Genomic DNA, 22778 nt, shown 5'->3' with positions numbered 1-22778 from the left:
CTAGCAACAGGCTGGAGCCAATGGCCTTGGTGCATCTTTAGGATTCAGGACCTGGGGACAAAGGCTGCATTGAGCAAGGCACTGTGAGGGTGCTTGTTGTGTGGCCGGGGACAGCTTGAGATGGGGAGCTGGCTGTACTGGCTGATCTTTAGTGAGCTGGTAGTGGAGATGGGCAGGGGGCACCCAAAGGGGTGGGGAACTCCTGGAGCTGAACTCATGTAGAAGCCGATCCTGTCCGGTCCGCGCCTGGGATCTGCTTTCCTTCCTTTCTCCCTCCCTCCCTCCCTCCCTCCCTCCCTCCCTCCTTCTTTCCTTCCTTCCTTCCTTCCCTGTCAGGCTGTCGTCCTTGCCTGCTGGACAGGGGCGAGGCTGGCCACTTAGGACCAGCAGGGCCTGACAGCATTTCTCCTGCATGTCTGGGCTCTCCTGGCCAAACCCCCTGACCTCCTGGCCAGCTGCAGCCCAGATTTTGGGTGAGGGGCCGTATTCCCTGGTGTCCAGGGCAGTGGGAGTCTTTTCTGGAATCATCTGTATGTCACAGTCAGGAGAGGTCATTTTCCTCAGAGGAATCTTGTGTCTGAGGAGGTAGTGAGCGGGAGCTGAGGGGAACCTTGGCAATGGCCAGAGAAGTTATGCATGCCTGAGTTCTTTTCCCTGGAGCAGGGCTTCTGGAATCTGCGTGAGTCTGGGCGGGGCCATAACTTGCTTCTGCCCTGTGACAGGTACAGGAGAACTCGCCGGCCCAGCAGGCAGGCCTGGAACCCTACTTCGACTTCATCATCACCATTGGGCACTCGAGGCTGGTGAGGGTCCCCGCTTCTCCCTATCCCCACGGGATGCCCAGCCTGCTTCGTCGTGGGTGGTCAAGGGCCAGAGGGACTTCTGGAGGTAGCCACCAGCCCTAAGAAGGCGGCCTTTCAAGGCATGCAAGGCCTTTGGACATGGGCCTAAGAGGCCTTTTGCTTGCTTTGTTGTGCTTCCTGGCAGGCTTAGGGAATGAGGCTTGGTAGGACTTGGGGTGCCTGGAGCTGGGTAGTGACAGTCATGGCCACAGTGGCTGCAGGCCCAATCCTACCTAGCCCATGCAGCTGGACCCAGTATTGTTCGAGCATGCCCTCACACAGGCCCTCCACGCCCTGACCTGTGTGGAGGGGTGGGCAGCCTCAGACTGAGCCAGCCCCTCCTGGCCCATGCAGAACAAGGAGAACGACACACTGAAGGCCCTGCTGAAGGCCAATGTGGAGAAGCCGGTGAAGCTGGAGGTCTTCAACATGAAGACCATGAAGGTGCGCGAGGTGGAGGTGGTGCCCAGCAACATGTGGGGTGGCCAGGGCCTGCTGGGAGCCAGCGTGCGCTTCTGCAGCTTCCGCAGGGCCAGCGAGCACGTGTGGCATGTGCTGGTGAGTACCGGCAGGGCGTGGGACTGGGTAGGGCGGGGGCATGCAGGGGCCGGCTGGCCAGGGCCGGCGGGTGGGGCAGGGAGCAGAGGGCAGAGCAAAAACCTGGGATATGGCTTTGCCCCAGTGTCCCTGTCCCCAGAGGACAGATGAACATTGCTTCTGTTAGCTGTGTGACCTTGGGCATTCCTGTTCCATTTTGTTGTTTTGGGACAGGGTCTCACTTTGTAACCCTCACTGGCCTGGAATGTATCGACCGGGCTGGCCACAAACTGCACAGACCCATCAATCAGCCTTTCTCGCCCGAGTGCCAGATTAAGTGTGCGCCGCCACCACACCTAGCACCTTTGGGCATTCTTAACTCTGTACCTTAGTTTCTTTCTTTTAAATTTTGTTTTATTATTTTGTGTATATGGGCGTTTTGTCTGCATGTATTATCTGTCATCTATGCGCCATGTGTGTGCAGTGCCCCTGGAAGTCAGAAGAGGACCTTTGGTCCCCTGGGGTTGGAATTACCACTGGTTGTGAGCTGCCATGTGGGTCCTGGGAATCAAACTTGGGTCCCCTGCCAGAGCAGCCAGTGCCCTTAACCTCTGAGCTGTCTGTGCAGCCCCACGCCATGGTTTCTTTTGAAGGGTGGGGCAGAATGAGCTGCCAGAAGCTGTCCACAGTATTGATGGTTGCTCCAGGTAGATAGGGACAGACCACATGGTAGTTTCTGTGACCTGTTGCTGTATAGCAGCCACGTGAACCAACCTCAGTAACAGCCGCCCCAGATGTTAGCGTTCGGTGACAGACACACACGCACACCTGGCACCTGTGTGCTTCGGTGGCACCCGAGTTCTCCGATGCTCAGTCTCCTGGGTTGGCGGAGGGAGGTTTGAAGGTTTGCTGGTTGGGGTTCTAGCTGCCTCCCACGATTTCTCTGGGGCATCTTTGCAGTCTGACTGCAAAGACAGCTGTGTAGGAAATGGGCCGGTAAAGCAGCCACCCGAGCACTCCTTAGGAGCAGTGGGGCCTCCTCTGGCTTGGGTGACGTGTTCAGGGGTGCCCAGCTTTTCGTGTGGGTTTTGGAAGCGCACCTCTTCCTTTTGTGGTGTTCGAGTGTGCTTTTGTTGTCTACGAAGCTCACGCTAACAAACCACAGCCTGGTTACAAAACAGCTCATAATTAGTGCTTTTTTTTTAAAAAAAATATCTATCTATCTATCTATCTATCTATCTATCTATCTATCTATCTATCTATCTAGCTATCTAGCTATCTATCTAGCTATCAATCATGTATATAACATTGTGTGTATGCCTGCAGGCCAGAAGAGGGCACTAGACCCCATTATAGATGGTTGTGAGCCACCATGTGGTTGCTGGGAATTGAACTCAGGACCTTTGGAAGAGCAGGCAATGCTCTTAACCTCTGAGCCATCTCTCCAGTCCCCTAGTGCTTTGTTTTCATTCACAAATAGTTACATTTATTTTGTGTGGGTACAAGTGGGCACATGTGTGCCCTGGTACACGTGGAGGTCAGGACAACACTCCTTCCACCACGTAGGCTCCTGGGGGCGGAACTCAGGTCCAGTTTGACATTCTCTGCACTAAACTGGCTCGCTAGCCAATCCTATATATATATGGATATATATGGATGTATATGCACATGGATATGTACATGCTCATTTGTGAGTGCACGTGGAGGCAGAAAGACAATCTTGGGTTCATCCCTGGGAATCTTGTTCACCTCCTTTGAGGCAGTGTCTCTCACATTGGCCTGAGCTCAGCAGCTGGACCACACTCCTGGCCTGTGAATCCCTGGGCTCTGCCTGTCGCCACCTCCCTAGCCCTGGCGCAGACCACCTGGATGCTAGCTAGGGCTTGAACTCAGGTGAAGCCAGTGATTTACTGATGGCTCCACCCCCCACCCCCTAATAGCTGTCCTGGGCCGCATGTGGCCATAGGCCATGGGCTGGACACCCGAGCTCCAGTGGAACTCTCCTAGGAGGAAGGAAGGAGCCACTTTCTTAGTCCTCATGTTTCTAGCCTCTGTCTGCAACATGGGCAACAAGGCAGCTGAGCTCAGGGTGCCAGGCTTTGTGGCACATACTTTACCTGCTGTGGCAGCCCGGTGTCACACCGGCACCTTTTCTCTCACGCAGTACCATTTGAGATGGGTTCCTCCCTTCAAACCCCGGAGCTCATGCTTACACTCCACCCACAAACCAACTCCCTCGCCCCTGGCTTTCTTCTGTGGCTGGCTTGGTAGCATTTTCCCAGGCAGTGGAGCCGCAGGTCAGATTTGGACTGCAGGCAGGTGCTGCCCTCTGCTGGCTAGACTGTAAACCTGGGGGAGGCAGAGAAGTGGGCCCTGTAAGAAGGAAGTCTCTCTTGAGGCTGTGCTTGGCAACAGAGGACAAGGGTCCTTCTTCCTAGAGAGACAGCCCCCTGCCTCTTCTCTTGGCTCAGCCGTGAGTCTTAGTTTTTCTTTCTTACCTCAGGATGTGGAGCCCTCTTCACCTGCTGCCCTGGCTGGCCTGTGTCCCTACACAGACTATGTGGTTGGCTCTGACCAGATTCTGCAGGAGGTAAGGAACCCGTGCCGTCTGTTTCCAGGCCCCCTGAAGGGTCGTGGACAGATGTGTTGTGCATAGGTGTCTCATTTGAGGCTTCCAGGCCAGCGCTGGGAGCAGCCCTCAGACACTGTGTTTCTCCTAGTCTGAAGACTTCTTTTCACTCATTGAGTCCCATGAGGGGAAGCCCCTGAAGCTGATGGTGTATAATTCTGAGTCCGACTCTTGCCGGGAGGTGACTGTGACTCCCAATGCAGCCTGGGGTGGAGAGGGCAGGTACTTCCTGGGGTCACGGGGCTACAGGGCTAGATGGGTGGGCTGGCCCAGTGGGCTTGGGCTTCTTGCATCTCTTGGAGGAGACGGAACTGTAACCCAGAGTCCTGAGGTTCATCCCTGCCCAGGAGTGTCCTTGCTCAGTCATGGTTGTGGGTGGGGGTGGTATAGGTAGGGAGGGCTGTGTTGTGGACAACCCTGATTGAATGTCTCTGGCCTTCCATAGTCTGGGGTGTGGTATCGGTTATGGGTATCTACACCGAATCCCAACACAGCCCTCCGGCCACTACAAGAAGCCAGGCGGGACCTCCCCGTCTGGTACTCCAGCAGCTAACACTCCACAACCTAGTGACATGCCTCTTGGTGCGCCGCCACCGTGGCCCATCCTTCAAGATTCTTCCAGCCCAGAGTTGGGTTCCAGGCACAGTGACTATATGGAGGTATGTGGGGAGACCTGTCATGGTAGGGATGGGAGGAATTTCTGGGGAAGCCTCCTCATGGGCCTGTGAGCTTCTTGTGCCTGGAGGAGGCCCATCTGCCCCGGTATGCAGTAGAAGCAGAGAGGCTCTGCTTGGGTTCAGGGAAACACACTTCTGACTCAGTTGCCCTGGGAGTAGAGACAAGGCACTGGTGGTCATTTTTTGAGTGGGAAATTGAGACCCTGAAATGGACAGAACCTTGTGCTGCAGTGAGGGAGGGACGGCCCGGCCAGTGGAGAACACGTTAGGATGCATGGTCCCCATGTGTAGCTGGATTCAAGTGAGGCTCAGGGAGTATTCCCAGGTATTTGTGGATACCCCCCAGAGTGTCAGAAACCTTTCTCAGTGTGTCTGTTGCAGGGAGGATCTGGCCTGACCCCACCACTCATAGAGTGCCGGGGTGGGCCGCAGTCAGGCTGGACACCTGTTTCTATACTGAATCTTTATTGGTACTGTCTTGACTCCCACTTTCTTCCTTCCTGGCATCTCTAGGCCCTGACACAGGTCCCCAGTGGCTTCACGGAAGGGCAGCTCCTTGGTCCTGAGAGTCCTAGCCATGGTGCTGCTGACTTTGGGGGATGCCCACGTTCCATGGAGATCCCTCTTCAGCCTCCACCTCCAGTGCAGCGGGTCATGGACCCAGGTATGGGACAGGCTCCAGGGGAGACTGAGGCAGCTGGAGCCCTGGTGCTGAAGTGGGCTGCAGGCTCAGGGTTACACTCGTGTAGCAGTGCCCTGGCTTTCCTCAGAACCTGCTAACCTGTGTCGTCAAGGGTAGATGGATAGAAGCAGAGAAGGGTCTGGGCCCATTGCCATGGTCTACCCCATGATGTTCAACTCTTTTTTGTCCCTCAGAGACAGCCTCCATAGGGTTTGGTGGAGGGTATTGGTAGGGCCAAAGGCAAGTTAGGAACATGGCAGGGGGAGACAAGCTCCCAGATTTCCAATAGTTGGGGTTTTATGTGAGCAGAGAACTGAGCTGCTCTCTTCCCCAGGCTTCCTGGATGTGTCAGGGATGTCTCTCCTGGACAGCAGCAATACCAGTGTGTGCCCCAGCCTGTCGTCCTCCATAGTGCTGACCTCCACAGCTCTCTCAGCCTCGGGACCAGAGGACATGGGTTCCAGTAGCAGTTCGCACGAGCGGGGTGGTGAGTGACCTTCAGTGACGCCCCGAGAAACCCTGGGTTTGGGAAAGGCTGCCCTGAGATTCGAAGGCGGGTTAGGGGTTCACATGCTGTCTAACCTCCACCACAGCCTGAGTGCAGGGGAGTGACCACTGAGCTTAGGCCTCCTTGGCCCTACTCTGTTTCAGGGGAAGCCACGTGGTCAGGTTCCGAGTTTGAGATCTCCTTCCCGGACAGTCCCGGTGCCCAGACCCAGGACCACCTGCCCCAGCTGACTCTCCCTGATGGACTCATCTCTGCATCCTCACCAGATGGGCTGTCTGCAGAGCTGCTGGAGGCACAGACTGAAGAGCCAGCACACACAGAGACTGAGGGGGTCACCCCAGAACCGCAGCCTGGGCTGTGAGAAGGGTCCGTGACCTTTGGTGTTGCTTAGCTTGTCTGTGTAGCTCCCAGAGGCATGGGCTTTGCTGCGGTCTCCTAGGGTCCCACCTTTAACCCAGTACATGGTCCTTGACTGAAGGGGCAGGGAAGCTGGGAGCAACAGCATTGAAGCCTCATGGGTAAGGAGAGGCAGCAGGGCCCGATCTTGAATGAGTGTGAAAACGAGGGACGAGAGGCTATGTCTTCCAGCAGCCCCCCCTGTACTGAGGTGGGGTTCCAAGTCCCAGGGTCCTCCCTTCCCATTCTAATCTTTATGCTGGAGGAGAGAGGTGTATACTTGGCCACTTTCTTCTCAGGGCACCACCTGTGCTAGTGACACCTTCCCCTCCCCACAGGAGGGCACACTCTAGCTGTGGTGTCCCGTGACCCCTCCTACCAGGCCCCTCATACAGACAACTGCCTGAATGCAGAAGGTATTCAGTCAGGTCTGATGGCTCCTCATCAGAAACCCCTCTACCTCTTTGCTAGAGAGTGGGTACAGGCCTTCTGTCTGTCCTTAGTATGAGGGAAACTGTCCCGAAAACTCTAGGTGCCTTGAGTTTAGAGGCCAAGGCTGGGGGAGGTTGTGGGCTCTGCTGGCTTTCTACAGGTGGTGCCAGGCATGCCCTCTGCAGCTGCAGTCTCCTGCCCATCTGTGTCCACAGACCGCATGTAACTCTTATGTACAGGGCACTCACTGTGCTCAGAAGCGCCGGCCCAGGTCCCAGATGGGCACTAGGAATATATTTATAGCCAGGTCTATGAGGGAGGCATCCCAGGGCCTCTTGGTGAGTGCCAGGAATGTGGGCACACAACAGGGCCTCCACCACAAGGCTGCTCTGGGGCCAGCTCACTTTAGCTCTGTAGCTAGGCACTCTGACCCCTGGTTGCCCTAACTGAAAAATTCTGTTCCCCGAGAGACCCCATGAGCAGGTTAAGATGGATGCTGAGGGTGTTTTCTTTCCCCGTAGTCTGCTGTGCAGGAAAACGACAAGTGGAAAATAACCGTGTAAGACACCGAAGTGTTTTAACTAAAGCTTTATTCTATACAACCTGAAATACAGACTCTGACCCTTCCGGCATTGCAGACTGTCCAATTTTCTGGAAACTTATTACTTATTTTGACTAGAGGGGAAAAGAAAGTACAACCATGCTGGGAGGTAAAATCCACCACAGGGGCACAGCTGCCCGCCGCTCACTGCTGGGCCATAACCAGTAGAACCCTTAGTGCAGAGGCCCTTCCTGCAAACAGTGCTGAGGGCCAGCACCCCACCCCATCCCTTGCTTTAGTTCATGACCATCACTAAAAACACACACCCCGAGTGCACTGTTCTAACACAGACAAAAAGGACTTCAGTAAAAAAGCTGTCAGTTGCTCTGAGGGAGAACATTTTAATGCCTGGGAAATGTCTTTGCTCACTTGAAGGTGTGGAGGCCATGGCATGTCTGTGCTCCACAGTTAGCAGTAAGGGGACCCCATTCTGCAGTTGTGCGGATCGATGCCTCAATTTGTAAGGAACGGACCTGGACCCATCAGCTGCCCCCAGCAGAACCGGTGAGGATGTAGAAAAGCCAGCCCTCCCCAGTCCCTGCTCCTGTGGGGGACAGGCCACGTGGTAAGGAGGCCACTGGACTGGAATAAACTGCCCCTGAAGGCACTTGTGCTTCTGGCTTTGTTCAAGGCTGTCTTCTGGAGTAGGGAGGGTGGGACCATTGATTTGTCTGAATGAGAATGGCCTTGGGGAGAATCCAGAGTTGACGTGTTTATCCCCAGTAAGTTAATACTCTGTACAAGATTCAGTGAGTCTACGAAAGCTTTTGATTGTTAGAAAGACAGAGGAAAGATCTGGACACAGGTATAACAAAAGCCCGCGTATAAAACTGGAAAAACAAACATGGACCACGATATAAATATCAAACCAACTCACTATGAGATCTCTTTACTCTAATAACATAAACTCTAGGTAGCATTCACATGAAACGGAAACTTCAGCATGGCCTTAGTTTGACCGCGTCGTGCTGCTCATCCAGGGCAGGAAGCTGTGGCTCCTGCTGGCTCTGTCTGTGAGGAAGACCGGGCGCTGGAGGAGAAAGAGCGGCACAGCTGCTTGTGCTGTCGTGCGGCCAGGTGACGACGGGGCAGTACTTCACTACACAGGCCACTGCCTGCAAGTCCGAGTACTGTGCCCTAGCCTTGGAGTGGCAGGTCTTCCTACCACTCAGCAGAGCTGAGATTCGGTATTTCGTGGCCATCTCTCCTGAAATGGGCTGGCTCTTGAACTGCGCAGCAAGCAGTGAGGGTTCCCATTAGAAATAACTCTTACATGATGATGAAAACAACTTTTGTTCTCTGTAATGACAAATTTGGAAAAAGCCTTCATAGGTACTGCATGAGTGGAATGTACTTAGAAAAGCTGCAGAACTCGTGGGTTTGAAACTGAAACGTGCTGACAGATGGCCCCGCTGATGTTCTCTACCAAGTGCTAAGAGACAAAGGTGGGTCCTTCCAAGGAGTCAGCCAAGTCTGCACTGGCCTGTTGCAGGTTCTCTGTACATCTCGAAGGACAGTGCCTGGGGCTCGTCTGTCCTTGCACTGATCCCTGGGGACACCTTAACCTATGCATGGAGCCTGCTTCTATATTACATCTCGATTAGTCACGTCATCAAATCGGCCGGCGGAGCTCCTGCTCCCAGTAGGGCTTGGCGGGCTTCCTAGGACTACTCGGGGCCACAGAGGAAGGTTGATGAATAACCCAGGAGCACGGCCCACTCTTCACGTGGACTTCTGACGGTAATGGAGCGTGAGGTCTCCACCACTCTTCCATATGAAGTGCTTTACTGTTCGAAGGTCCATATTTGGGTCCAAAACCTGAATAGCCAAAGTGCATTGAAAACATTAAGGTCACTAACAGCTAAAGGCACCCTTAACCAGGGGCTCTGCCAGGTGGCCCAGTGTGCTCCCCACTGCCCTGTCTCTACTTCCATCCATGGAATCCGAAGTTGTGCTTCTGCCGCTCCAGCAGCAGCACCGGCTCAGCCCTGCCTGAGGACACACTGTGCGTCTTGCTTGTGATTCCATCTTTTCTCCACCCCCCTCCATTCCAAACTCTTTAACAGGACAGATGCCACCCTGCAAATCAAGATGCCACTGCCTCGGTGGTGGGGAGGAGGCAGAAATCTTTAATTAAAAAAAAAAAAAAAAGATGCCACTGCCTCTGTTAACCAGGCACATTACAGATGTGGGCATCTGTAAAGCTGTGTCCTCTTCCTGTGCATCTATTTCCTTAAGGTGTGCTGAAGAACTTTTCCGGGAGACATGGCGGGGAGCGAGAGGCTCTTCAGAGCCCCTGGAGGCCAACAGCTTAAGAATCTAAGCACGTGGTATTGGGCTTTGTGGTTATCTCTGCAGGGAGACGACGAAGCTATGCTCCTCAGGTCCACTCACCTGGTCCTGGCACAGAAGTTCAATTTTTTCCTCTGCCAACACAGCAATATCCTCTTCCTTCTCCTGCTCTGGCTTTTCGTTATTAGAAGAGCTGGTGGTCTGAGACTCGTTGTCCAGGTTGATGATCTTCTCATAGACATGCTCCATCACCTTCCGGACCTGCAGCATGTCACTGGCAGAGAGTCTGTCTCTAGAAAAGATAATGACATGTTTTGACATCACGAAAACTATTATTTTTCATTGTGTCAACAAAGTCACACAGACATCTAAAATCAATATATGTATTTAGTCATGGTCTTGATCCATTTGAGAGCTGTCAGAGTTCCTATGGTGTCCTCTAGGGCTCATGCACACACAATGGCTACCTGCATTTTACTCCAAGTACTGCCTGAAGCGAGGGCAGCCCTGGGTAGACCCACCAATTAACTACCCAGGGCTCAGTGTTACTTCCCATTGCTGTGCCTTCAACTAGAAGCAAACAACAAACACCCCAGGCTAGACACTAAGCCACAGCCTGCTCCAGACCATAAACCTAGCAGCTGGCTTGTTGTAAATTACACAACTGGAAGCCCTTTTTACTAAGCCCTTATCTCTGGTATGAGTCAATCATCGAACCTCTCAGCAAGGTTTAAACTCTTCAAGGAGCCTGAGGTTCAGTCATTAAGTCTACTTGAAGTGATGTCTGCACCTTGTGATCCAGTGTGTGCACGTGTGCACGCAGACAGAGGTACAGATGGAACAGAACATTTAGACACATGGTCACTCCTCAAGTGTCTTGATTGGCCAGTGGGAACTGGTTCCTGTGTGAGCTCGCGAATCCAGTGACAGTTTAGCAGTCCTGCTGGTTGTGCTTGCTAGCACATACGCGCTCATGGTTCACACTTCCTTGCTAGATTTCAGCCTCTCTGCCGTTAGCCTCTCTTGGAGCCACATCTACCTATCAGGAATTTCTGGTGTATGTCATGGCACGCTCTGCGACCTGGCATACAATCATGTCTTCCTACTCCACCCCGAGCGGGAACATGCACCCCCATACCCATTTTTGGTATCTTGAGGCTGTTTCTGCTTGGGAATTGTGTCTTTGGCAGTCCACCCATCTGTAAGTGTTCTGGTGATTCCTTCTAGAAACCTCCTGGAAAACTCTGCTCAGAAGCTGGTTATTTTCCCATTCTCTTTCCTCCCTAAGTATCTGTAAAAGCAGCTACTACACACAGGTTTGTCCTTTAGAGACAGTCTCCCATGGCCTTGAACTGATCCTCCTCTGCCCACCTCCTAAGAGCTGGGATTACAGGTGTGTGCCGCCACATACGGCTTGCTTGGTCTCGGCTGGGCTGGAGCTTACTATATTGCCTCGGCTGGCCTCCTGCCTCTGCCTCCAAGTGCTGAGACTACAAAGGCACGAATCAGCCATTATGGGCTAATCTAAATTTTGGCAGGAGACTAGCCCCACAATAACCAGCCTCCGACCTAGCACCTGTCTCCCTTGTTATGAAGCGACCATAAGGACAGAGGCATCTGCAGTGAATGGGATAAGGAAGCAATAGTTACTTACTTTTTTAAAGTTTTTGCTCCTGAAGATGCATGAGGTTGGAGGTAGAAAGGAATTTTGTTGAATTTGGGCATATTTTTCTGAAATATTAAAAGTTGAAGAGGTATAATACTTTCTATTAGCTGATAAAGCTAAAATGCTGTCAATAGGAAAACAAGATTTACAAGTAGCTACTTTTACAATGACTTGACGTAATCTATAGTAAGTTATCAACTGAATGTGCCTTAAGAGAAAAATTTATCACCAAGTATGTTTAGTTTATAGTTAAAATAGATTTAAGACAAATTATATGCAATATTTGTGCCAAAAATAGGTTTTGTGGCATGGCCTTTCTAAAATTATTATACAAGGCATTACAGGAAAACAAACCTAAAATTTTAAAGCTGTATAAATCAAAACATTGGGGCTGACGACTAAAAGTCTAACCAGAAGCTTAAGCGTTCTGAGAGAGCCCGAGAGCCTTCACTTGCTGCATGGGTGGCCGTCACCATTGGGGGCTCTCCTGCTATCCCCCTGACAGACAGAGGTCTACCATGAAGAAAATACCCATTCTCAAATGATGGCTGACATCATCTGGTCATCTTTCTAAGGGCATAAGCCATGCCACAGGGTCAGTAACAGTTCTACATTCAAAGGAAGCAGTAGTTTATGGGAAGCTTGGACAGAGAAGGCCACAGGTGTAATATTGGCTTTAAGTTCTTGGGGTTGTATATCTGGGGTAGAAAGCAAATTTTTGAAAGCCTTAAGAGATTAAATCCCTTTTCATATGGCTTTAGGAATATACAAAATAGTCAAGAGGATGTAAGGACGTCTAGAAACAGACTGAGCAGTGTCTACAGGAATTTAGTGCACGAACTGACACAGCTTCCAGATTAGCAGAGACAGAGACTCCACAGGCTGCACCGGCACAGTTAGAGCCTTACCGTACACCAAACACAAGAATAAATAACATTACAGAGCCAGGCAAGACAATGAGAAGGTACAGAGCCTAAGAAAGGAGGCTCTCCCACCCCTATCCTGGATTAGGAAATACCTAACACAACAAGGAAGAACCCAGAGTCATAACTTAATGTGATTACACAAAAACTAGGTTTCCACCTGGGAAGGAACCTTGAACAAAGTAAAAGTTTAATGAAGGCACAGAGGAGTCAGGTTAGTATGCAACGGAAGACTACCTACAAGTCAGTCAGAGAATGACCCCATTAGAGGGACGGCAGAGAACACAAACAGGCAGGAGATGGGGAGATGCAAATGGCCAATATGAAAGACTCTTAACCTCACCATGAATAAAGGGAAATGCCACATCAAAGTCATCAGACAGTATTCACCTATCGTACAGCAAAGCTAGTGTCCAGTGTTGTGTGGCTGTGGGAACGGGACATTCGCACACTTGGCTCAGAAGTAAATTCCTTTGTGAAGGGCAATCTGGCATTATCTATCAGAATTTAAAATGTGCATACCCTTTGATCCAGCAATTCCACTTCTAGGAATCTATCCTAAAAAGCACACAAAGATACATGTACAAGGACATTCACTGCAGCACTGTTTGCAACAGAAAACATTGGAAACAACCCAAGTCCACTAATAAGGGGCTGATCAAATAAAGAACGCTACATTTACACAAAAGAATAGGGTGCTGTTATTGAAAGGGAATAGTCCATTGAGTACAGGCATGAACAGATGTCCAAGACACACTTTTAGTATAAAAAGTTGCAGAACACTGTAAGAGATCTTGTGCAAAATAAAATGAGCTATACACTTGCATATGCACACATAATATATGCTCACGTAGGTAAAGAAAAGAGCCAAGACTGTGTCAGCCTCCTAGTAGGTGCTGGCTCTGAGAGGAGGGTGGGTGGCAAGAGGCACCGCACCCCAAACACCAATGTTATAGAATAAGCATATATTATCATCATAACTGAATCCTGACAAATAAAAATCGATATGTAAACCATTATCAGATGCATCTACAACTTGAGAACTTCAGAAAAGCAGAGGGACTCCACTTGACAGGTGACTTTTGCTACAGTTTAAGACTGTGCTGTCTACAACAGTCCTTAATGTCACAATCTGGGAAAAGTCAGAGGGCGAAGTGGGGGTGGGGGACACTTACATCCACAGTGATGTCAATTACCCATTGTGGTACTGTCTCATTGAGAAGCATCGCCTCAGTCTCGCCCCCGGAATCCCGGCAGAGCAGCCTAGACACAATCCATCAGGTAGTCAGTGTCATGACAAGGGGACATCAGAGGAGGAACCCTCACAGTGCTCACTGAGGACAGCAGAGGTGGCAGTAGATAGAGCAGGGAGACTTGGGTCACCATAGGGCCTAGACAGTGCCATGGTGCATGACACGGACTTCGCCTGCATTGAGGGCTCTAGTTTGGTTACTACACTTGGGCAGGACAGACATCTTCCACACTTCTGACAACTATGCGACACTAGTGACAGTTGCCCAGCTCCCCACAGCTGTGCTGGGTGTGAGCCACATCAGCTTTCCTTTTCCTGGGGGGGGTCCAGAGAGGATTTCTCCGGCAGCCCAGGTTGAGTCAGTGCAGTTAACAGTTCCCAGGAGCAGCCCAGCCTGTCTTGTCTGGTCCAGTCCCCTGTGGGTAGGAACTGCTGTAATGCTTTCTGATCTCTGCCTGGCAGTCAGGAGTGAGAGGAAGTACCACCAGAGATGCTGCCTGGAGGCAGGAATCTGAGGGGAAGGGGCTATGACTCTTGCCTTGGCCCTTCTGTCGCATCACTCACTGCACCAAGCATTTAACTATCTCAAGCAGACGGAAAAGCCAACTCCAGACATTCGTACAAGTTAGTGACACACTGCTCACGTCTGAGCCAGCACTTCCTAGCAAAAGGGTTGGACTATCAAGCAAGGTCTTTCTCAGGCAGGCCTCTGGTTCTTCTCATCCATACCTGAACAGTGTGCGACCTCCAGCTTCGCCAAAGATCACAGGGGTGTGAGGGGGCACTTGGAAATACCCATTTCCCTTCTGGACTCTGCTTTCCTGCTCCCCGCTCACTAGGAAAGACAGGCAGGCTGTTAGTGCTGAGACCACAGCTTCTGAACACTCATTACAACAGGCTGTAAACACGGCTCAGTGGTTAACAACACTGACTGCTCTTCCAGAGGACCCACAGCCATCTGTAACTCCAGTTCTAGGGGACCCACAGCCCCTCTGTCCTCCATGGGACTAGGCACCCAGTGCTGCACATGTACACTAGCAGGAAAACACGGACACATTTCAAATTAAAAGTCAAAAAATTAAAAGTTAAAAATCTTGTTACTTAGAGTTAGAAAAATTGGTGGAGGAAGCTGGAAAATGGCTCACAGATAAGACTGCTCTTCCAGAGGACCTGAGTTCAATTCCCAGCACCCTGCAGCTCCAGGGGATATGATGCCTGTGTGTGGCCTTCACATACATTCCCACATATGGCATACACATATAAAAGTTTTTTAAATATTAAAAAGAGTAATAAAGGTAAAAAAACAAACATTAAATTCCTGGAAATAAGAATTTGGTATTTTATATCGACTGTATTTTAGAGGATCTGATCAGAAGTCAGCATGCTACCAACTGTAAATAGAGTCCCTTTGGAGGGTTTTAATACAAGAGAAATGCAGCTGACCCACTGCCTGCCCTGCACGCATGTGCCTTGCCAGCCTCCAGCCCCCTGTAAACCAGAGCACAGTGGCACCACCTGCCATCCCAGCACTTGGGAGCTATAGGTGGGAGGAGCTATGGCAACTGTGAGCTAGTCTGGACTACAAGAGTCCTGTCCAAAAAAAGGAAAGAAAAGAAAAAAAAGGGAAGGGAAATAGAAATATTATTTATAAATAGTTGTCTTGCCAGGCAGTGGTGGTGTATACCTTTAATCCCAGTACTTGGGAGGCACAGGCATCTCTGGGAGTTCGAGGCCAGCCTGGTCTACAGCATGAGTTCCAGACAGCTAAAGCTACACAGAAAAACCCTGTCTTGAAAAAAACCAAACCAAATCAAAACTAATAACATACCAGGAGTCTTAACTGCCCCTGCACAGAAGGAGCTGGTCATGTTTCTGTTTTATTTTTGCAAGGATTAAAGGTGTGCACCCCACCACCACACAGCATGTTTCTGTTCTGAATATCAAACATGGGGTTTCTTTCACCTGTGAGAGCTACACCCCACAGTGGTCTTATCTCTGTAAGCTGTCTCAGTCCACTTAATATTCACTCTGGTGCAGAAAGGAGACAATGAACTGGGCACACCACAGATACACGCCACACTTCAGCACACTGTGTTAAGTACCCTTTGACCCCAAGCAACTCTTGCTTTTGTGAACATACACACTAACCGTGGTTGACTTCATTTTCTTCTTCGTCCATGGGAGTCACATGTGTTCTCGGCCAGTACTCCAGAAGTGCCTGTAGTAGGAGTCCTCCTAAGTTCACTGAAAGTTAACAGGGGAACAGGAGAGAGTGTGTCATCTCCAAGCTCAGACAAAGAGGAGCGATGTTCGGATGTTACATCTGATGATGTTGGAGAAGCCAACTACAGGCAGGGCAGGCTAGGAGCAGGGCATCTGGAGACACCCAAAGGGAGAGCAGGTTCTTGGGAGAGGGGGCGGCATTGAGTGCCTACAGCATTCCACACAATTCTGGTGGCTTTTACAGTGGCACTGTCTTTTCTTTGTGAGTTCAGCCTGGCCTTCGATTTCTCTTCTTTCTTCCTACCCCCAAGTCCAGGGATGATTGGGAGGTGCTTTCATGCTGGGGTGCGGATGCAGGGCTCAGCCCGACCTCCACTCTAAGGTGCCAACGCAGGGGAACGGCTCTGTTCTTCACAAGTCACACGGTCCTACACGGTAGCTAAGGCTGCCCTGGAGCTCACACTATTCTCCTGCCTTAGCCTCCTGAGTGCTGGGATCACAGGCATGAGTCACTATGCCTGGCTCAGCTATTCCTTAAAAACTAAATAACATGATGTTATTTACGGAGATACTCCCTGACACCGGCAATACTTTTTCTGTACATATGTGGTTTCTATACACCAAGTTCTTACAAGAACTGAGGAAGGGGCGGGAGAGATGGCTCAGAGGTTAAGAGCACTGATTGTTCTTCCACGGGTCCTGAGTTCAATTCCCAGCAACCACATGATGGCTCACAACCATCTGTAATGAGATCTGGTGCCCTCTTCTGGCCTGCAGGCACACATGCAGACAGAACACTGTATACAAAATAAATAAATAAGTCTTTTTTTTTTTTTAAAGAATGCTGAGGAAGATACAATAACCGTCCTATTATGTGGGAGTGTCATATATCAATCTGTTGATATCATTGGTTAAGTAATAAAGAAACTGCTTGGCCCTGATAGGTTAAAACATAGGTGGGAGGAGTAAACAGAACAGAATGTTGGGAGGAAGAGGAAGTGAGCTCAGAGGCCATGCTCCCCTCTCCCGGGCAGACAAGATGAAGCAAGCCGCCAGGTCAGACATGCTGAATCTTTCCCGGTAAGACCGGTGCTACACAGATTATTAGAGATGGGTTGATCGGGATATCAGAATTAGCCAGTAAGGGCTAGAGCTAATGGACCAAGCAGTGTTTAAAAGAATACAGTTTGTGTGTTGTTATTTCTGGTGTAAAGCTAGCCGTGCAGGAGCCGGGCGGGACGAAAAGTAGGCCCGCAGCTCCCTCAACAGTCCTATATACTGGGCAGTGATGGAGCACACTTTTAGTCCCAGCACTTGGGAGGCAGAAGCAGTTTAATCTCTAAAGTTAAGGCAGCCTGGTCTAAAGAATGAGTTCTAGGACAGCCAGGGCTATACAGAGAAACCTTGTCTCAATTGAACAAAAAAAAAAACAAACAAAAAACCTCACACCAAACCACAACAAAAAAAGGGGGACACTACAGAGATGACTAGCCAGCAATCCCTGCCTAGCTCCACCTAAACACTTAACTCACATTTTGGGTCTGAGCCGTCGGGACTGCTGAAGCCAGCGTCTTTTGCAGAAACCCAGGCAGCAAAGCAGTCACTTTCATCCAGAGTAATCGTCAGCATCTGCCAGAGACAACAACATCAGTGCATACCCTCCCTTCTGCAGCACCTGAACCTGCAGCATCTGCACACTAGACTAAGGCATCAAGCCATGCTTCCATGGGAATCAATGCCGCTATGGCTCACGTTACTCAAATGTCAGAGGCTTCAATGACAGTTTATTAACATGGGGGAAAAGGAATTGTACATTACTTAAAAACATCAAACTCCATCAGAAGTTAGGGTGTGCTAGGGATCTGCAGTTATCCAAAATTACACAAATACTGATTGCTAACTCACCCCTGTTTTCAGATCTACTGAGAACCAATTTGGAACATACACCATTTTAAATCTTTTCTTAATTTCGTCTTCGAAGTCCACTTTGCCCAAATCTTCCACTTTGCACGCCTGCACAAGGAAGCACAAGGGTCGGGATGGAGTAATGGATCCACTGACACTTCACACTTCCAGATTTTACACTTGTTTAAATAATTCTAAAGTATACTTTAAGAAGAACAGAGTTAATGGGCAGCGTGATGCACCTTTAATCCAGCACTCGGGAGGCAGGGCAGGTGGATCTCTGTGAGTTGGAGGCCAACCTGGTCTACAGGCCCCTACGCTACACAGAGAAACCCTGTCTTGAACTCCTCCCTCACCATAGGAGCCGATTTCTTTTATTCTAAGGTCTTTAAATAACTACCTGTTAGTAAAAATTTAAACTAATGAGCTGAAGAGATGGCTCAGTGGTTAAGAGTACTTGTTGGTCTTGAAAAGAACATGGTTCAGTTGCCAGCACCCACCTGGCTCACAATCATCCAATTGCTCCAGGTCCAGGGAATCTAGTGCCCCCTCTGATCTCCCTGGGTACCAGGCACACACGGTACTCAGACATGCATGCAAGCAAACACTCATACACATTAAATTTTGTAAAAAATTTTTGAAAATGAAAACAATCTTCTAGGGGGTGGGGCTGTAACTTAATTCTGCTAATACTAAACTGCCTTCACATTCACCCAGTGCTGCAGCTGGCTCCTCACGGGCAGGCAGACGTGGACTCTCCCACATCCCACTGCTCCTCCCAATGACCTAGGGAGAGCTCACACCACGGCAACATACTCAAGCCCCGGGAACGTCAATTTCCCAGAAGTCTGTCATTTACTGCACTGCACACACACTCCTTGATGCAGGCCAGCACCCCACCCCCAGACCATCTCCTTTCCTCTCTGGAAACCCAAGTCCTGGCTCCATTCAGATGCAGTCATCACAGGCTCTTGACTTCATTTGAGCTACAATAATGCCCACACGGAGAACACACAGGATACACTGCCCGTCATACCTCCACCACATAAAGTCTGCAGCACAACGGACCATCCCTGCTATCTGGAAGAGCACGTGAGTGCACAGGCAAGCGTGGACAGAAAACCTTCTATCTTTCTCCCAGTGCAAGAAAAAGGTTCTCTTCTGGGTGTGTTCTAGCCCTTCCTTCCTGGGAACCTGTGGAGCTTTTGTTGTTGTTTTCCCCTCCATGTCAAGGTTTTTCTGTGTAGTCCTGGCTGTCCTGAAACTCAGAGCTCTGCCTGCTCCTACCTCCCGAGTGCTGGGATTGCTGTGTTGTTCTATCTAAGTGCCCTGAGGACTGCACGCTGTCTGCCCACGATAGCTCACACCATTCTGTCCCCTTCTCCCTCTAGCACTCCACCCACAGCAGACCCGAGGACACAGGCCTTTCTCCTTCACACTCTCCACTTTCTTTCTTCCCATCCTCTTTCCCACCCATTTCGCTGCAGCAGAATGGTTCCTGTGCGCTGAGCTCTGTGTTGCAGGGTTCTGAAATATGCACTTGACATCACTAGGAAATGGGTAAAAGCCATTTTGGGGATAAAGTCCAGCAGATCATGTGACTGGCCACTGGCTACAGACTAGAACACAGCCCTGCCTATTCTGCCATGTCCCCAGGCTTCCTTGTCTTCTTTACCTCCTTAGGTTTAGGATACCAGATCATGTGACTTCAGACCTTTCAAGGTTCATTATCTGGACATGGGAAGCTGTTCACACTAGCTCAGAGCTCCACCCAAGCAGAACTAGATCTCATTCAGACAGTAGGTTTCTGCTGAGAGCAGGTAACCAGACCAAGAGTGGGCAACTGAGGCCACACACAGAAAACCAGTAGTTCAACTTTACAGAGATGCTGTTCTGACAAGACTCTCGGGTGCCATGGAAATAGTCAGTGAAGGGCAGCATGACCTAGGGTTGCACCGGGGTGAGGTTAGGTTCCACGGAAGAATCGAGCAGTTTTGCCGATGAGTGATTGAGGCTTCTCTGGATCTGCTCAGTTACATGGGGCCCCTTGTGAAAGAAAGGGCAGGACAGAACACCCATCCCTACAGTCAATGAATTATGCAGCCTGAAATGCCAATAGCACAAAGAACAAGAACTCTGGTGGACCCTTTTAAAGTAAGGCAGCCTTTTTTTTTTTTAAACAATTCATAATATAGCAACCAGGGAAATGGTTTAGGTGCTTAAAAATGTAAACTACCACACCATGCTATATATCTAAAGTATCCACCCCAAATAAATCTTGATTGTCATGTACAAATAAGGAAAACTAGGGGGAATGCATGGTCCCATAACCAGCAATCTCAAAGACGCTTACCTTCAACACGTCCCAATATGCCACGTTGTTATTTGTATCTTTGGTTAATATATGTCTCTTATCATTAAGGATGTGACATTGAATGATACTAGCGCCACCTAAAGAAAGAAAAAAGAACAATTGGTGAAAGAAAAAACCAATGCCTTTCTACTCATCCTTAGAATGCATGTAGAAGGTACACATGTATGTGGTCAGGTGCCAACTCTGGAGCTGGTTCTCCTCCTCCATCTTTACTTGGGCTCTGAGGAGAGAATTCAAGCCGTCAGGCATGAGCAGCAAGTACTGGTCAGCGTGCCAGCCTGGCATGTGCTCTCGCTTCTTTCCGTCGTCTCCTTCAGTCCTTCTGCCCAGTTTCTACCCATTCTTATCTAGTGGGAAGAGCTGTAGGAGGCTAACCCTGGAGCTAACATTACATAGACATTTTTTTTTCTCAGCTAGCCAAAGCATAGAATTTGAGGCTCACATCTGACTGTCTGGTGTGCTGTGCTGAAAGACAAGACGAGAGGTATTTTACACGGCTACTGTACTACAGGGGAAGAGACAAACTTGAGAACATGGCATGAAGCTCTTGGGTATTCTGAACACAAAACTTGTCATGCTCTGTTTGCAGCAGTCAGAACTAAAGACGCTGTGGCAAACACAGGCAGAACACCACAGCTGTCACTCACACAGATCAAACACACAAAGCCATCACTGAGTCTGGGAAGGTGGCAGAGGGAGGCCAGATCTCCTCAGTGCACACACAAGTACTGAAGCCCCACAGAAACCCCTGATCTGCACTATTCTAGACATCACTCAAAAAAAAAATTCACAACTACACCCCTGTGCACATGGGTGGCACTTATGGGACCAGGAGGTGACTAAAGAAATCTTGCATGGGAATGTGCTGAGGTAGTGTCCAGCGAGCAGGAGAGATGACCTGGGAATGGATAGGATGAAGATAGATGGTACATGTGTATGAAACTGTCAAAGAATAAATTAAAAATATCCTTAACACCCCCCCCGCCCCCGCTTTTCTCATCCTAAGCACACGTCCCCAGCAGCACTGCAGTCACAGAAATGCAGTGCCTTTATTTCCACCTCTCTTGACTCTACCTCATCACAAGTGTGTGCTGCTGTGGTCTTCTTACCTTTAATAACCTGGTCGGGCTGTGTGCAGAGGGGGGTTATGGGATTTGTACAGTCGTTGTCATAATCACCAGAGGCTCGGAAATTATGAATTCCCTTCAGTGTCTAAAGGAACAAAATTATCATGTCATCATTTTATGCTCTCCAGCTTGTCACTCTGAGTCAGCGAGGAGACTGAGAGCCACAGAAGCAGCAAGCGCTCAGGGGTCACAATGATCAGAGCACACCATCACAGCAGGGAACCACAGGGCCAAACAGTAATGAGGAAAAAAGACAATGAAAACAAAAACAAAACCCAAGGTCCCTGTGCTGGTCTGAATGAGAATGTTTTCCATATGCTCATGTATTTGAACGCAGGGTCCTCAGTTAGTGGAACTCTTTAAGAAGAATTAGGAAGTGTGGCTTTGTTTCAGTCTAAGTGTCACGGGGGGTGGGCCTTGAAGCTTCCGAAGCCCACACTAGGCCCACTCTCTCTGTCTTCAACTTTTAGACCAGATGTACACTCTCAGCCACATGTGCCACACCTGCCTGGCACCACATTCCCTGCCACAACTGGCCCCCGATAAACTCACAGGGAGAGCACTATTAGGTGTGGCTTTGTTGGAGGAAGTGTGTCACTGTGGAGGCACACCTTGTCAAGCCATGCCCAGTGACAGTCCACACCCCGTGGCCTTCTGATGAAGATGGAGTCAGGACCATGCCCGCCTGCACATTGCCTCTCCCCCTCCAGATGATAGTGACCTCTGAAACTGCCAGTGAGCTACTCCAATGAAATACATAAGAGTTGCCATGGTAGCTGGGCAGTGGTGGCACACACCTTTAATCCTAACACTCGGGAGGCAGAGGCAGATGGGTCTTTGTGAGTTTGAGGCCAGCCTGGTCTACAACATGAGTTCTAGGACAGAGAAACCATGTCTCAAAAAACCAAATCAAACCAAACCAAACCAAACCAAACCAAACCAAACCAAAACAAAAAACTCAAACAAACAAACAAGAGTTGCCATGGTCATGGTGTCTCCTCTAAGCAATAGAAACCCTAACAAGATAATAGTCATGGACTAACCTCTTGTAACTAAGTAAACTTCCAATTAAATTCCTTCTGCTCTAAGCTGCCCTGGTGTTTATCACAGCAACAGAACAGTAACTAAGCCCCAAGCAGGGCCGTGTTCCAGCGAAGACTATCACTGATGGGCACAAGAACAGGCACACAAGCTCCCAGAGTCAGCTATGCAAGGCAGCTCAACTCCTTCACTTGGACTTGGCTACCGATCTCCTTCTACCCCTGCTCTCTATGCCATGAAGACAGGAAATGAGTCAGAAGCCAACTTCCTGCTCTATTACCTTTAGAAAAATGGGTATATGGTCTGCCTACTTCCTTCCTTTTGTGTTTAACTGAAACAGCCAGTGTCTTGCTATGTAGCCCAGGCTGGCCTTGACTGTGCAGCATTCCCACCTGTCAGTCTCCCACGTGCTGGGCTATAGCTGTGCGCCACCACAGCCACTCTCAGGTGCAGCTCAGAGGCCAGCATCGTCTAACACGAACAGCTGCAATCAGGCAACAGTCTCTGCTAAGCACAGCAAGCACATAGCCTAGCTGGTGACAGAAAAAGAAGCTTAATGTCATCCAGGAAATTTCAGGGTTACTCTCACTCTCAGGGATCACGCCTGAATTCACAGAGGCACATGGACAAAGCCACACCAAGTCTCTGCTGCTGCTAACTGGCCTATCTGG

At 49.9% G+C, this 22778-nt stretch overlaps 2 protein-coding genes across 5 annotated transcripts in view; one reads left to right on the top strand and one right to left on the bottom strand.

The window, feature by feature from the left end:
- Positions 1-7239, top strand: part of Gorasp1 (golgi reassembly stacking protein 1) — an 11824-nt gene extending 4585 nt beyond the window's left edge. The window contains exons 2-9 of one of the 2 annotated variants that reach the window (XM_026779586.1): positions 723-803; positions 1197-1400; positions 3883-3969; positions 4100-4230; positions 4454-4667; positions 5211-5349; positions 5702-5854; positions 6019-7239. In XM_026779586.1, coding sequence (XP_026635387.1) covers positions 723-803; positions 1197-1400; positions 3883-3969; positions 4100-4230; positions 4454-4667; positions 5211-5349; positions 5702-5854; positions 6019-6236 — 1227 coding nt within the window. In that variant the 3' untranslated portion in view covers positions 6237-7239. Of the gene's footprint in view, positions 1-722; positions 804-1196; positions 1401-3882; positions 3970-4099; positions 4231-4453; positions 4668-5198; positions 5350-5701; positions 5855-6018 lie in introns of both variants that reach the window. The other variant, XM_005348100.3, reaches the window with a different exon arrangement.
- Positions 7240-7275: 36 nt separating this feature from the next.
- Wdr48 (WD repeat domain 48) overlaps positions 7276-22778 on the bottom strand; it is a 37603-nt gene continuing 22100 nt past the window's right edge. For all 3 annotated transcript variants that reach the window (XM_005348103.3, XM_026779585.1, XM_026779584.1), the window contains exons 10-19: positions 21049-21151; positions 19919-20016; positions 17566-17673; positions 17193-17289; positions 15586-15681; positions 14167-14272; positions 13361-13448; positions 11251-11327; positions 9699-9888; positions 7276-9122 (exon numbers count right to left, since the gene is read on the bottom strand). In XM_005348103.3, the coding sequence (XP_005348160.1) occupies positions 9027-9122; positions 9699-9888; positions 11251-11327; positions 13361-13448; positions 14167-14272; positions 15586-15681; positions 17193-17289; positions 17566-17673; positions 19919-20016; positions 21049-21151 (1059 nt within the window). In that variant the 3' untranslated portion in view covers positions 7276-9026. The remainder of the gene's footprint in view (positions 9123-9698; positions 9889-11250; positions 11328-13360; positions 13449-14166; positions 14273-15585; positions 15682-17192; positions 17290-17565; positions 17674-19918; positions 20017-21048; positions 21152-22778) is intronic.

The sequence above is a fragment of the Microtus ochrogaster genome, chromosome 5 (assembly GCF_000317375.1).
Source record: "Microtus ochrogaster isolate Prairie Vole_2 chromosome 5, MicOch1.0, whole genome shotgun sequence".
NCBI lineage: Eukaryota > Metazoa > Chordata > Mammalia > Rodentia > Cricetidae > Microtus > Microtus ochrogaster.
The sequence above is the reverse complement of the archived record's forward strand: the minus strand, read 5'-3'. Positions and strand labels throughout refer to the sequence as shown.